Source organism: Ambystoma mexicanum, chromosome 6p, assembly GCF_040938575.1.
Source record: "Ambystoma mexicanum isolate Mex_15411 chromosome 6p, UKY_AmexF1_1, whole genome shotgun sequence".
NCBI classification, from domain to species: Eukaryota; Metazoa; Chordata; class Amphibia; order Caudata; family Ambystomatidae; genus Ambystoma; species Ambystoma mexicanum.
In genome coordinates, this window is record NC_090935.1 from 106130356 (window position 1) to 106143079 (window position 12724).

The 12724-nt window shown below is 43.0% G+C and overlaps 1 protein-coding gene across 1 annotated transcript in view; it reads left to right on the plus strand.

Annotated features, from left to right (window-relative positions):
- Positions 1 to 12724, plus strand: part of CIMIP2B (ciliary microtubule inner protein 2B) — a 144416-nt gene that overhangs the window by 93212 nt on the left and 38480 nt on the right. Inside the window, exon 3 of the mRNA XM_069626789.1 lies at positions 7413 to 7588. Coding sequence (XP_069482890.1) covers positions 7413 to 7588 — 176 coding nt within the window. The remainder of the gene's footprint in view (positions 1 to 7412; positions 7589 to 12724) is intronic.

Here is a 12724-nt window from a genome sequence, read left to right on the forward strand (position 1 = left end):
AGTTTGTACCTAGCCCACCACAGTCTATAGGATAAGAGTAGAGGACATTAGCGGTAATGTAAAGAAGCAGGACATTATGAAGTCAGAAACAAATGAGTAGCTTGATGTCCAGGCAATATACTAGGTCACTATCACTCTGATGTGAGAACTGCTGAGAAGTGCACCCTAATTTACGCAGAACACTAAGTTACATTAGTCTCTGAGATTTAAGGGGTACGCTGCAAAGTACATTTGAATGCTCTTGCCATCTTGTAGATGATCAGTTTTAGGGAGATCTTCCTTAAGCTCTGTGGTCAGGGTCCGTTGGGTGTATTTTCCAAAGCTCACCAGGCTCCCCAAGTCGTAGTCATGACAGAGCTGCCCATGCCTAACTCTCAGGAGGTGGAATGGTGTGGTTCACAGGTACAGCACACACATTTAGTTAACAGTAACTAAGAGAATGTCCAGACACTATATTTGTATATACGGGATAAAGTACCCATACCATACGGCCAAAGGCCGAGATCGGTTCTAAGATACACAAAACTCATAGATGACTTGCAATATCCTCTATAATTACGGTAGGAGGGTAGTTTATTGTTTATAATACATAGCCACACACTGTCATCCTCTTTGACACCTGGCCTCATGCTGTATCTAATTTTAGAAATAGTCCATTTGCTAATCCATAGGTCAATGTAGAATCTGTTTTTTATTTAAAAAACCTAATATGCAGTTCCTAATGTGCTGCAGAAAAATAGTTCAAGCAATTTAATAAAATGCCTTTGTGCCTTAAGAAGTAACAACAAGCAGATTATTGCACACGTGTAAAACTCCCGCAGTGCACAAAATCCACATCCTACCATGAATAGTTAATTGCCAATTAAAGGCTATAACGTGTCACAGAAAAGAATTGTACAAGCAAGGAATTTGAAAAGCTTGTCACAGCTTTACTTAAGTGCTGCTGTGGCAGCTGGAATTCTGCTCTATGCTGGCTCAAGCAGCAGAAATTGTGAAGTCACAACTCCAGTGTAATGACTCATTACAGAACAGTTGTGATGTAATTATCTTATTACAGGTAGGTTAGTAGTAATGTCACAACTAGCCTGTAACCAGAACATTGTTTCCAGGATTTCATATGGACATTGCAGGCTTCTGTGTATTATAAAAAAAATACGTTTATGTAAAAAAGGCTAAAAGAAAAATAAACAAACTCACAGGCAAAAAACGTTGTAAAACAGAGGATGCCACAATGTGTAAGGTAAGTAACACAGTGTTTAGTAACATTTTTTTGGAGTCGATAGGGAGGACCTGGAAGAAAAGGAAAGGCAATACCAGGTATATTTGGGGTTTTTGTTTCTAGGTTGGCAAATTCAAGAGCAGACCAAAGAAATGGGGGCTGTCTTTGACAGGACACAGTTGCCTTGGTATACAAGTGACCCAAGGCGCAGTTCCTGGAGTTCCCTTGGAGAAAAGCCCTCAAGGGTTCCTTGAAGATGAGGAAGAGGCCCAAGGATGAAGACATATGTGAAGAAATTACTTGCCTGCAGGGCAGTGGTGTCAGGAGAGTAATACTCTGGGACCAAAAAAGCAGTTATGGCGCAGGTGGTTGGTGATTTCCATATGCAGTTGCTGTGCACATTTTTCACGAGGGATCCAGCGACAGGTCACCTGTGCAGAAGGGACCCAAAGACCCCTGGGAAGAGTGATCATCCTCGAACCAGTGATTCCCAGGTCAGGGGTTCGGCCCAGAGAAGAGTAAAGGGGAGTGTGCAGCGGTTAGCAGGTGCCAGTGATGCAGATTTCTTACGTCATCCTCTGGCACAGGATTTGGCTTCTGATGACGGGGTTTGCTTTTATACAGCCAGGACACAACTGGGGTAGTGACGAAATGCTCTGAGGCAAATTTTAACACATGCAGAGATGGTGGTAAATGTTCGAGCTATGTGGATACATTTCTGCAAGGCCCTTCAAACCTGAAACATGAAATGACACATATACCACAAAAAATACAATTGTGGCAATTCTTTGGGAGTTCCACAGATATTATGGAACGCACCATGAATTCCACCAGCTTGTGAACATTAGCTAATCTTAGTTGATTACTTTTGAAAAGTGAACCTCAACATTCCAGAAGTAGTTGCAACATACACTTCATTGCCCTCTGGAACTTGATGAAGTATTTATATCATGAAAGGAAGCCGAATGTGTGGTCACAATCACAGATAACAGGTTCGCTGCCCTCCTGAAGATGCTCCATTAAATGTTGACCTGACAGAGTGATTCTATCAAGATTTGATTCGATATTGCAGTCCCTATCGAGGTTTGTAGTAGGGATGTAACGGTATAACGGTATACCGTTAAAGATACCGTGAACCACTTAATTGAACAATAATAACCGTCACATTGTTTATACCGTTATACCGTTCATACCGTTAAGTGTGCTTTTCAATCTGATTTGGAAAGGCTGCAGTAAGCAATTGCTGCGCAGTCTTGGTTTTGCACTGTAGGATGTGCCGTCTGCCAAGTAGTTTCAGTTGGAGCAGTTTTTAATGCCATTCCATAAACCACACGTGCCTGACACAAAATCAATATGTTAGCAATAGGAAGAATAGATACAGTGCCAAGAAGGAATAGGGTTTACTTTGGGGTGGCGGCTTTGGGGTTTATATATTTATAATGGATAATGTTCTCTAAACATATGGCAATGGGGGATTTCCCTGGTTCTATCATTGAATTTACATATAATAAGTCACAATGCGAAATTCACTCATATCTGTGGGTATTCCCTGCTGCCATACCAAAGGGTAACATGTCAGTGATTACTGAACACCTTTTGGCCCGCAAGTAAACTAAAGGCTGTAACGTAAAGAGCAAGTGCGTGTGTGTGTGTGTGTGTGTGTGTGTGTGTGTATATGTGTGTGTGTGTGTGTATATGTGTGTATATGTGCACAAGCGTATACTACCCTCAGCCTCCATTGATCTGTGGCATGCAGGTTATCAAGATGGCACCATGTTCATCTTCACCAGTAGCCAGTGGGGAAGCAAAAAGCCTAAATGACCACTTAAGAAAAGCTATTCAGTTTGCTTTGCCAGTTGCAGCAGGCCTCCACCCCACCCCCTCCTCTCCACACGTGTGTTTGGTGGAAGCAAGGCATTTCAGTGGAAAGTATGTTGAAAAGCCCAATTCTGGCCCTGGGTGCCTGGTTTTGTTTGTGATGATACATCTGTCAATTTATGACCTTTTAGAAAATATTTGTTGAGATCAGTTAACTCCACCTGCTATACCGCGATAACCATGATAGACCGTCATTTGGCAAGAAGGTTATCGTACCGTCATAAAACGAATACCGTGACACCCCTAGTTTGTAGACTCCTTTTGAAGGAATGCTATATAGAATTTCTTTATTGATTGGGACAATTCTCCCAGCACATAGCAGGGATGGCCATGGGGGCTAATTTTTCACCCAGTGTGGCCAATCTCTGGTGATTGGTTCCAGAAGAAGACCATCTGTGCACCAGAGAATACACTCATGGAGAGATAGATCTTGACATTGGCCAGGCACTTAGATGAAATCCTTCTGATCTAGATTGTCATGCCAGAGGAACATGGCATGTTTGAAATTTACCTATGAGTCTGGTAAGGAAGGAACACATTTTCTCGATGTTAGACTACAGAAACATGAATCTTACCAGATGACAAGAGGATTCCCAAATCGCCAAATAGAAACTTTCTCTTGCATTTTGGCAGCAGCCAACCCTGAACATTGAGGGAAAACTTGCTGTTCATGGTGAACAGCTCTACAAAGAGAACTAAAACAATAGATTTGGAAGTGAACACCTCTGTAGCTAGAAAGGTTTCATGAACCATGAGAAAGTAATTTATCTGATAACATGCCCTTTAAGCACAGGCACCAGCCCACCAATTTCACGTGGCCCGTCAGGGATACAGGGGAACTACTTTAAAAAGGGAGTGATAACAAAAGACTCCTACTCTTTATAGAACAGAAGTTGATGTTTTGCATATGAACGCTTTGTGTGGCATTGGCTAGCTGTTCGATACATTGTTGATTATTAGCAGTATGCGAATAAGTAAAGCCCTAAATGCTTACATAGATAAGACGTATAGGGGCTGATTTGATTAAAATTGGTAATTTCAAGCACGTGCCATTTGGTACCTTGCATGTCATTCTTTTTCATTTTGCACAACCAAATGCAAAAGTAAAGAGGGATAACAGGTGAACTTTCTTTTACTCCCTGCTTTTATGCCCTGTTTTGTAAACATTTCATTGCCATCTGCAAATTATGCTTCACAGGAGGCTTCACTGGAGGCATGTACAATGGATGCAAATAGAATCTGCCTGATTAAATGCAGGTGGACTTCATCGGACTCCATTTCCTTTACGTATGTGATAATATTATGCAGGGAGAGTGGGAATGAGGAGGCTCTGCATGCAAAACAGATGTAGCATCCATCTCAGCATAACAACAAGGTGTAACCCCCTTATATGTTTTACCACCTGCCTTTTATGTTCTAATGTTGAAAATGACTAGCAGTGGCCTTTAACAACATGAGAGAGCCCAATATTCAATTCCCCTTCACCCGGCGCTAGAATATGATGCACATCAACAGATATGGATTGTGTATTTTACACTTGATGACATTTTGGAAATAAATTATGATTAATTAAAAACCTTTAGATTGAAATGGGTGCTGTTTTTCACCGCTTTTCACCATTTGATTGCATTTTACAAGTTGACTTTGTTAACTGTAAAATACAATAAAACAAATAATTTGATGTATACTTATACAATTCACCCAGACAAGAACATAGCAGGTTACTCCAGGACATCCAGCCAGTCCATAGCCCACCGTGGCAGACATCCCGACAGGACAGTACACCATCCACACCAACCTGCCAACGGGCCAGATTGGACTACACGTTCTAGCTTTGATAAAGACCGAGAGAGGTTGAAACACATGTCGACTGTCCATCAATCACCCTAATAAAAATGTACACAAACCGCCACAAACAAGGATATGAAGACTAAAAATCCTTTCCAAAGTGCAAGGTACCCAGGTTACAAGCAAGTTCTTATACAAATAAATATTATACAAATATTGTGGCTGAGGAAATTGAGAGGGTAGACACAACTTTATAGATGTTGCAGTGACATTCTCACAGTCAGCTTTCATAAATAGGATCGACAATAAGCTAATGGGATGTTCCAGGGTTCTTCGAATGTTCCTGTGTAGATGGCGGTGAGTACATGCGTCAGACTGCCTTACTGCTCTGCGCAGCAGTCGTGGATTCCTTTGCTCTTCACCTTTGGCACAAAACACATAATGGGCGTGTATAGACTAAGTAAGAAATGTATCTAAGTGTGTGACCGCGACTGGGAGGAGAGATGCCAACATGTAGATGGCTGCCCTGTTGATGTCTACTGATAATAAGAGCTGGCAATGTATCCGGATGTGTGGCTTGGTCCCTCCAAGATGGCGTCAAGAAGGTCCCTTTCTAATGCATTTTTGACACCAGGTTTAGTCATGGTCCCCATGGATCCACTGCTTTGGCCTCTGTAGTGGCAGTACAAAAGTCATCCAGCGATCTTCATGCCAATTTAGCGGGTTGACTTTGAGCTGCAGGGAAGTCTTTCATACTTTACATATAGGTATCACTCAAATGTATCACTAGTCATTACGCTAGTCCTTTTAGTTTCAAATGATTAAATTGGACTAATCTGTATATTAGCACTATTCCACAAATGTAAACAGTGGTGGATTGCTCTGGGTTACGAAGATATATCTTGAAGTAGGCCCCACTTAGCATAAATGTAGTCTGTGATAACTTGTGTAATCGCTGATTCATTTGAAGAGAAAAATGAAATAGAAAACAAAAGAACTTTCTAAAAGTATTGATTTTGGGTACTGATATTTTGAATAAACATCCCTGCAGCACTTGGTAGCCTCTGACCACTCTGCATTCAGCCAGGAAAGATCTGTTACCTATGCTGAGGACCAAAAACCTTGTGGTGAGCAAAACAGCCATGCTAGTAAACTTCCATGCAAGAAATGCTTCATACAGTAGGTAACAGAGGACATTGTAACTGATTGGTATCGCTGGCCTGCATGATCACTGCAATGGATACCCACCAGCTATACAATGTAAAGTTGCCAAAGCGATTTGAACAGAGAAAAGGGTCGCTGGCAGTGCTCGCTCATGTAGGTGCTCATGAGCTTGGACCGTTGAGATATGGGCCCAATGATAAATCTAAAATGGCGATCTCCCCAGGTAAAGCTTCTAATGGAGGACCCCTGTTTCAGCATGCACAACAGCCAGGAACAGCTGGCAAGTTCACTAATCCCCAGCGAGCGCTCCAACCACAGTGTTCGCCTGCAACAACCCTCCCTCCGATGTGAGTTACAGAAGATCAGCAGGGGGACTCGCTACAATATAAAAGAAACCAGGTGACAAGGAGAGGTGTGGGAATCAGGAGCTGGCAATGTGAGGATCATGGAAGTGCATGGCGGTGCAGCAAGGATCATAGATGAGGAATGGGAAACAACCAGAAAGGAGAGTAGGAGAGTAGGAGGTGAGGGGTGGAAAGCCATGGGCAAGAGTGCAGTGTGGTATATCATTGAGGAGGAAGGAGAGGGATGAAGATAAAGATCAGACTGAGAGAAGTGGGAAGAGATAAAGAGGAGGAGGTGCCAGAGACAAGCACCAATAAACTACAGGCAGTGGCCGTGTCTGTAAATAGCATAGAAGGGGGGTAATCTTGACAGGTTCAACATGCATCCTTGCTAAAATCCATGACAATCAGAGGCCTCGGCCAAGTTCAGGATTTACAATGGCTGTATGAGTGGTGGTGCTCGTTCTACTTCAAAAGAAGAGCGACATCCAGACACGTTCTGTGAGAGTCATGCATCCAACTTCAAGAGCATTGAAAGAATTGATAGAGCAATTAAAAAGCAAAAGGACTGTGAGTTATTTATTTTATCCGCCAGGTGCTGGAGTCTAAGATAGGGGGTCCTAGAGAGAAAGCTTGATTTGTCATCTCATTTGAACCTAATCCCTTAGTTTTCTGTTCATTAAAGACCCTTGCATCTCAGCCCGTGAGCTACCTCTTCATTGACACATGAAAGCTCGGGGCAGTGAGTAGCAGAGGGAAAGTAGAGCCTTTCCTGTAGTGTTTCTCTAGGAGGTAAATTGACTTATCCCGTTTAGCTAGTTATCAAGATGCAAAGTGGGCTATTGTTGACACTTCATTTTTTTAAAACTAGAACTATGCTCATATTGGCTTTCATCAAACATAAACTGCCACAAAGTATCAGTTACTATGGCATTAAACCCGATCAATAAAAGAAATAGGGTAGTCCAGATTTAATAAATCTCTGTCTTCTTTCCCTTGGTTTTGCTGTGCGTGATCAGGCTTCATCCCTAGATCCCAGAACTTCTTTGCGAAGACCTACATGGAGACCAGCAAGGATGCCCTCACCGACTTTGAGCTGGACCAGCTCAGGATGGCTTCCGAGGCGCAGGAGATGGCCCTAACCAATGCGCTGCAGTCGGGACAGCGGCAGCCTCACACTGAGAAGGAGAAACAGGTAAGAATGTCTTGTTACACCTTGTGTAATCAGAATATGTATGTATGTGCTGGTTTTTACTGCTATTATTATTAGTAGTAGTAGGGTATTAATTAAGCGTGGACCGAGCTTCAGAAAGCAATGGAACACTTAACAATCATAGAGGGAGGACAAACATGGTAAGGGAGGCAGAGAAAGAAGAGAGTGAGGAGCTAACCGGGGAGCAGGTGGGAGGGAAATTTGTCAGCAACGGATGCAGAAGCAACCAGGGGAGGAAACAGTGGGTATCAGATCACCCAGTCTCAGGTAGGGTAGGGAGTGGGTGGAATGTGGACCTAGGTGATAGGGAGAACCAATTCCTTGGAGAGGAGGGAACTGAGCTCTTTCCTGATCTGTAGAAACAAGAGGGCAAGTCTGATGTTGATGGGGGAGGAGGTTCCAGAATCTTGGGGCAAAGAAAGAAAAGGCCTGTCTTCTGGTTCTTTCCTTCCTGCCCTGGTGGAGTCTGCCTATGTCCTTGCCTCTGGTGGCTCGTAGGCCTCCAGAGATGCTGATTGTCTTAGTTTCTTAGTGAGGTAGCTTCGGGACTTCAGGGTGAAAATGGGCAAACCTAAATATGACATGAAGCAACAGAGTAGTGTGCTACAAGAAGACACAGTGATAGGCTACACTAATATGGATAGACTTAAAAGGATACAGCAATGAGGATACATTTGGAAGGTCGTAGAGAGAGGAGACACAGAACACAGAAGGTTACAGACAGAATATTCAGCTTATAGGTGGACCCAGTTCTTATTAATTGGTTTCCGGATATTCAGCTGTGCCTCTGTTGAAGCTATATTACTTTACGTTTTACAGCATCAGTCTCTCCTAAATGCTCTCTTGTGTCCCTGGTTCATGCCTTCTTCTGCCATCAAAGGAGAAGCAAAGTGTATGCTCTTTTACTGTCCCAAGAAGACTTCAGAGACAGGAAGTAAATAATCAACACCACCCATATTTTGTCAAATCTGATCTATGGCAATGTTTACTGGCTTTAGAAAGATATCCATCATAAAGAAGCACTTACCACATTAAGTATCCCACTGCATAAATAAAGTGCGGGTCCGTTCTTATGCTAAAATGCTAAATAGCAGCCTGACATGTGGCTAGATGGGGAAACTTAACATAAAGTCAGAAGGCAGTAACGAGTGTGGACGGGGAGGATGGGGTCAATATGAAGATTTCAGGGGGTCCAGGTGAAGGCCTTTTGATGTTCCTCACTGTGGCTGGAGAGGGAAAAGTGCATCACGTCTTGGTTAATGCCCCAACCACATCTCCATAGGCCATGCAGTTGTGTGTTTAGTTAACAAATAGAGCTGAAACAATTAAGATCACAGGTAGACTTATCTACTTCAGGAAGGCCTCACATCTTGGGGACTGACCCGCTCTAGCATGAGAGGCAACAACAGCATTAGCACAGGCCTCACAGTTGAGTTATTATGGAGAAAGAACTGCTAATAGCAATGAAAAACATATTTAATATATTGTAATAAGATTTATGCAATCTTTGTGGACTTTCAAACAGACTTCGATGGTGTCCCCAGAGATTTGCTGTGGCGGGGCCTAAGGAGCGAAAACATTCCTCTCCAATTATTAGAGATCATTAAAAATCTGTACTCAGATCACAGGGCGGCTGTGGGGTGGGGAGCAGGAGATGAGATGACCCGTCCTATAGATGTACAGAACGGCGTGCGCCAGGGGTGTGTCCTGGCTCTGCTGCTTTTCTGCATCTACATCGACAAGGTGATCGAAGAGCTGGTGGAGCCCTCACAAGATCCTCCCAGATTGGGAGCAGAGAGAACAGCGTGCCTCTTGGTCGCAGGTGGCACCGCCCTGTTGTCAACCATGCCAATGGGACTCAGACACACCTTGGACAGGTTTATTATAAAAAACAAACAACTTAAGCTTGTGGTAAGTAAGGGGAAGACCAAAGTGATGGTCTTCAGGCCTACAACATCTTGATATAAGAAACTGAACATTGACAAATAATGGCGAAAGTGTAGAGCAGGTCTACTTTTACGATTACATTGTGATCCGATTTTATGAAAATAGTATGTGGACCTCCCAGGGAACCAAAGCATTCGCAGTGTCAGGAGATTTGCTGCGTACCGTGGGGGCGGGAGGGACTATTTTGCCAGTCCTCGACATCTATCAAATTCAACCCTTAGCTTCGGCTCTGTACCGAGAAGAAATATGGGGATATGCAAATTCTCAGGTGCTGAGAACTGTGGAAAGCAACTTTCTGAAGTTCTTGCTCTTGTTACCGAAGAGTACACCAAATGCTGCCCTCTCCATAGAAAGCGACTTGAGACCAGCCATGGAACACGTGACCAACACACCATTATATGTATTTTTGTATTGAGCCCGGATTTGGGGGAGACCAGGGTTGGACAAATATAGGGTAACTGTCTCATATTATTATTTGACTGGAGGCAGGGCTCTACCATGGATGACATTTGTTAAGAAAAAGGTTTGGCAGAGTTGAATTTATCATATATGTGGGAAACGCCACCAAGAATCAATAGCCAAAGCAGAAACTCACCATGGGCACGTCCTTACACACACAGAGTAAAGAACAACAAAATAGGAATTTTGCATTCTCACACATATCAGAAGTTATGCTCAAAACATTGCAAGAAATGCACCCTACTTGGTGCCTCGGGGAGATTCTACCATCGAAATGTGCTTTGCAAAACCCCAGTATTTTTGCCACCTCTCGAGTGAGATTTGTGAACCCATTGTTTAGACATGAAAGCATACCTGATAGCCTTCGACACGTAGTAGTAACTCCTCATCCAAAGAAGTTCGGGCAGATCAAAATAACCTGAGCAACCTACGCCCGATCACAAACACACTTTTCCTGCTGTAGGTGATTGACAAAAATGACTCAATCCAGCTTCAAAATCATTTGGAAAAGGGCAATATTCTGCATCTCAGGGCACAGAAACCGCCTGGTGGATTTACAAGCACATATGCTGGATACCACAGAGGAAGGTAAATACGGATTATTAATCCTTTTAGACCTATCCACCGCATTCAATCTGATTGAACACACCCGCCTATTGGGCTGTCTATGCACTTTTGGTAAATGCTCTAAAGAACCAACAAATTGGATAGACTCCTTCCTTGGGAAGAGGAGTTCTAGAGTGTGCTCGGGCAAAGCAACGTCTGGGCCCGAAAGGGTATACGATGGGGTCTCGCAGTGTGCCTGCCTATCACCTATGTTGTTCAACATAAATATTAAGCCCCTGTGTGATCTCCTGACAGCCTCAAATCTACTCTTTGCCAACTATGTAGATGGTACTCACCTCCTGATGGAGCTGAGTGGAAACCATAACCAGGACACTCTACAACTCAATTTTATCTTCAGTTTAATAAATAACTGGGTGACACAAAATGCCATGTGCTTGAATCCAGCCAACACAGAACTGATGATTTTTGGATCAACACAAGCTAGAGGCAAGCTCAGCTCACAATATCTCGATATGAGCATTGAAAACAAGGACATAAAAGTTAAGGAGAACATTGAAAACACTGGGGGTTTACACGAAAGCTGCGGTTAACTCGGAAGCTTGTGTGGATAGCATTGTTTGTAACACACAATACCATCTTAAGGTACGAAGACAATCTAAACCTCTCCTGACACAAAAGATAACCGAGCATCACTGGCTAGGGCAATTGTGATGCCCCGCCTGGATTATTGTAATGCCCTCCTGCCTGGGGCAAACACTAGAGACATCAGAAAATTACAAAACGTACAAAATGAAGTGGTCCGTGTCGTATATGACATCCCTAAAAGGGGACACATTACAGTGGCCAGGGAAAAACTGCACTTCAAGGCACTCACCCTGACCTATAGTACGGTAATGCACCGGTTTACCTAAAGAGCAACATGACTTTGTACGTTCCCAATAGGCAACTAAGATCAAGTACTGACAATAGGTTGTCAGTACCTAGCATAAAAAGATGTAGAGGGCTGGGCAAGCCTTTTATACACTTTCTGCCCAAGCTTGGAACTCCCTACTGATAAAACAGAGACCAGAAACAAGACAGCAGGATTTTAGAAAACACACCTTTTTGAATGAGTTCTGTGGCAATCACCTAAATGGTCTGATAAGCCTCTCCCCATGGAAGTAAAAATGGATGTTGTCCCGTCTCCTTTTTCGTACATGTTTATGTAGCGCTCCGATGCCTACAAGCTTTGGCGCTTTATAAATAAACAAATAAATAATTAATTAAAATGTGCCAATTAAGGATGCATCTGTTATTCGATCTGGAAAGAAAAAGGAGGACGCCTGCGACCAGTTGAGCACGGGAGTGTTGTATCTAACGAACAAAATCGACTTTGGTTTTGAAGTGTCCCTGGATTGCATAGATCCTCCTTACACTAGAGCCGGGGTCAGCTACCTTTGCCTGACTAGATTTTTTTGACTACAACTCCCATCAGCCCTAGCCAGCGAAGTTAATAGTGAGGGAACAAGGGCCTTGTAGTCCACATCATCTGGCAAGCCGCAGGTTGCAGACCCCTGCACTAGAGCAATCAATGTAGAATATAGATTGAATACATTACAAGCGTCAACATTTACAAAGAATTGCAATGTCTCTAATCCAGCATGTTGTCAAGCCTGTGCCAGGGGTGAAAAATCTATTCATCATTTGATGATATTTTGTAATGGATAAGGAATGCTGACAAAACTGTATATGTATTATTTAGAGTGTATGGCATTAGGCGGTTACATGCCTTTATACTGAAAACCTTTATATTGAAAGACCATATATGGAATATTTTATTACAGAAAATGTTATAGTGAATGCCCTTTTTTTGGGGAGGGGTCCTCCATAAACCCCTGTTTTCAACCCCTAAAAACCCACCGACTGTTTCCAAAAATATTTAACCCTTTAACCCACCCATAATTGCATTCACTATACAGGTTTTCGTAATAAAACCTTGGATATACAGGCATTCAATATTAAGGATTCAATATAAACACTGTATAGGCCTCATTAGGCGTGTAAATGACGCACAGGCTTTTTGCATGCAAGGCAACGAGGGATCTAAACGTCGTTTTCCTTGTAGCCAAGTAAATCCACCCAGCCTGGCCAGGGAGGACCAAATTG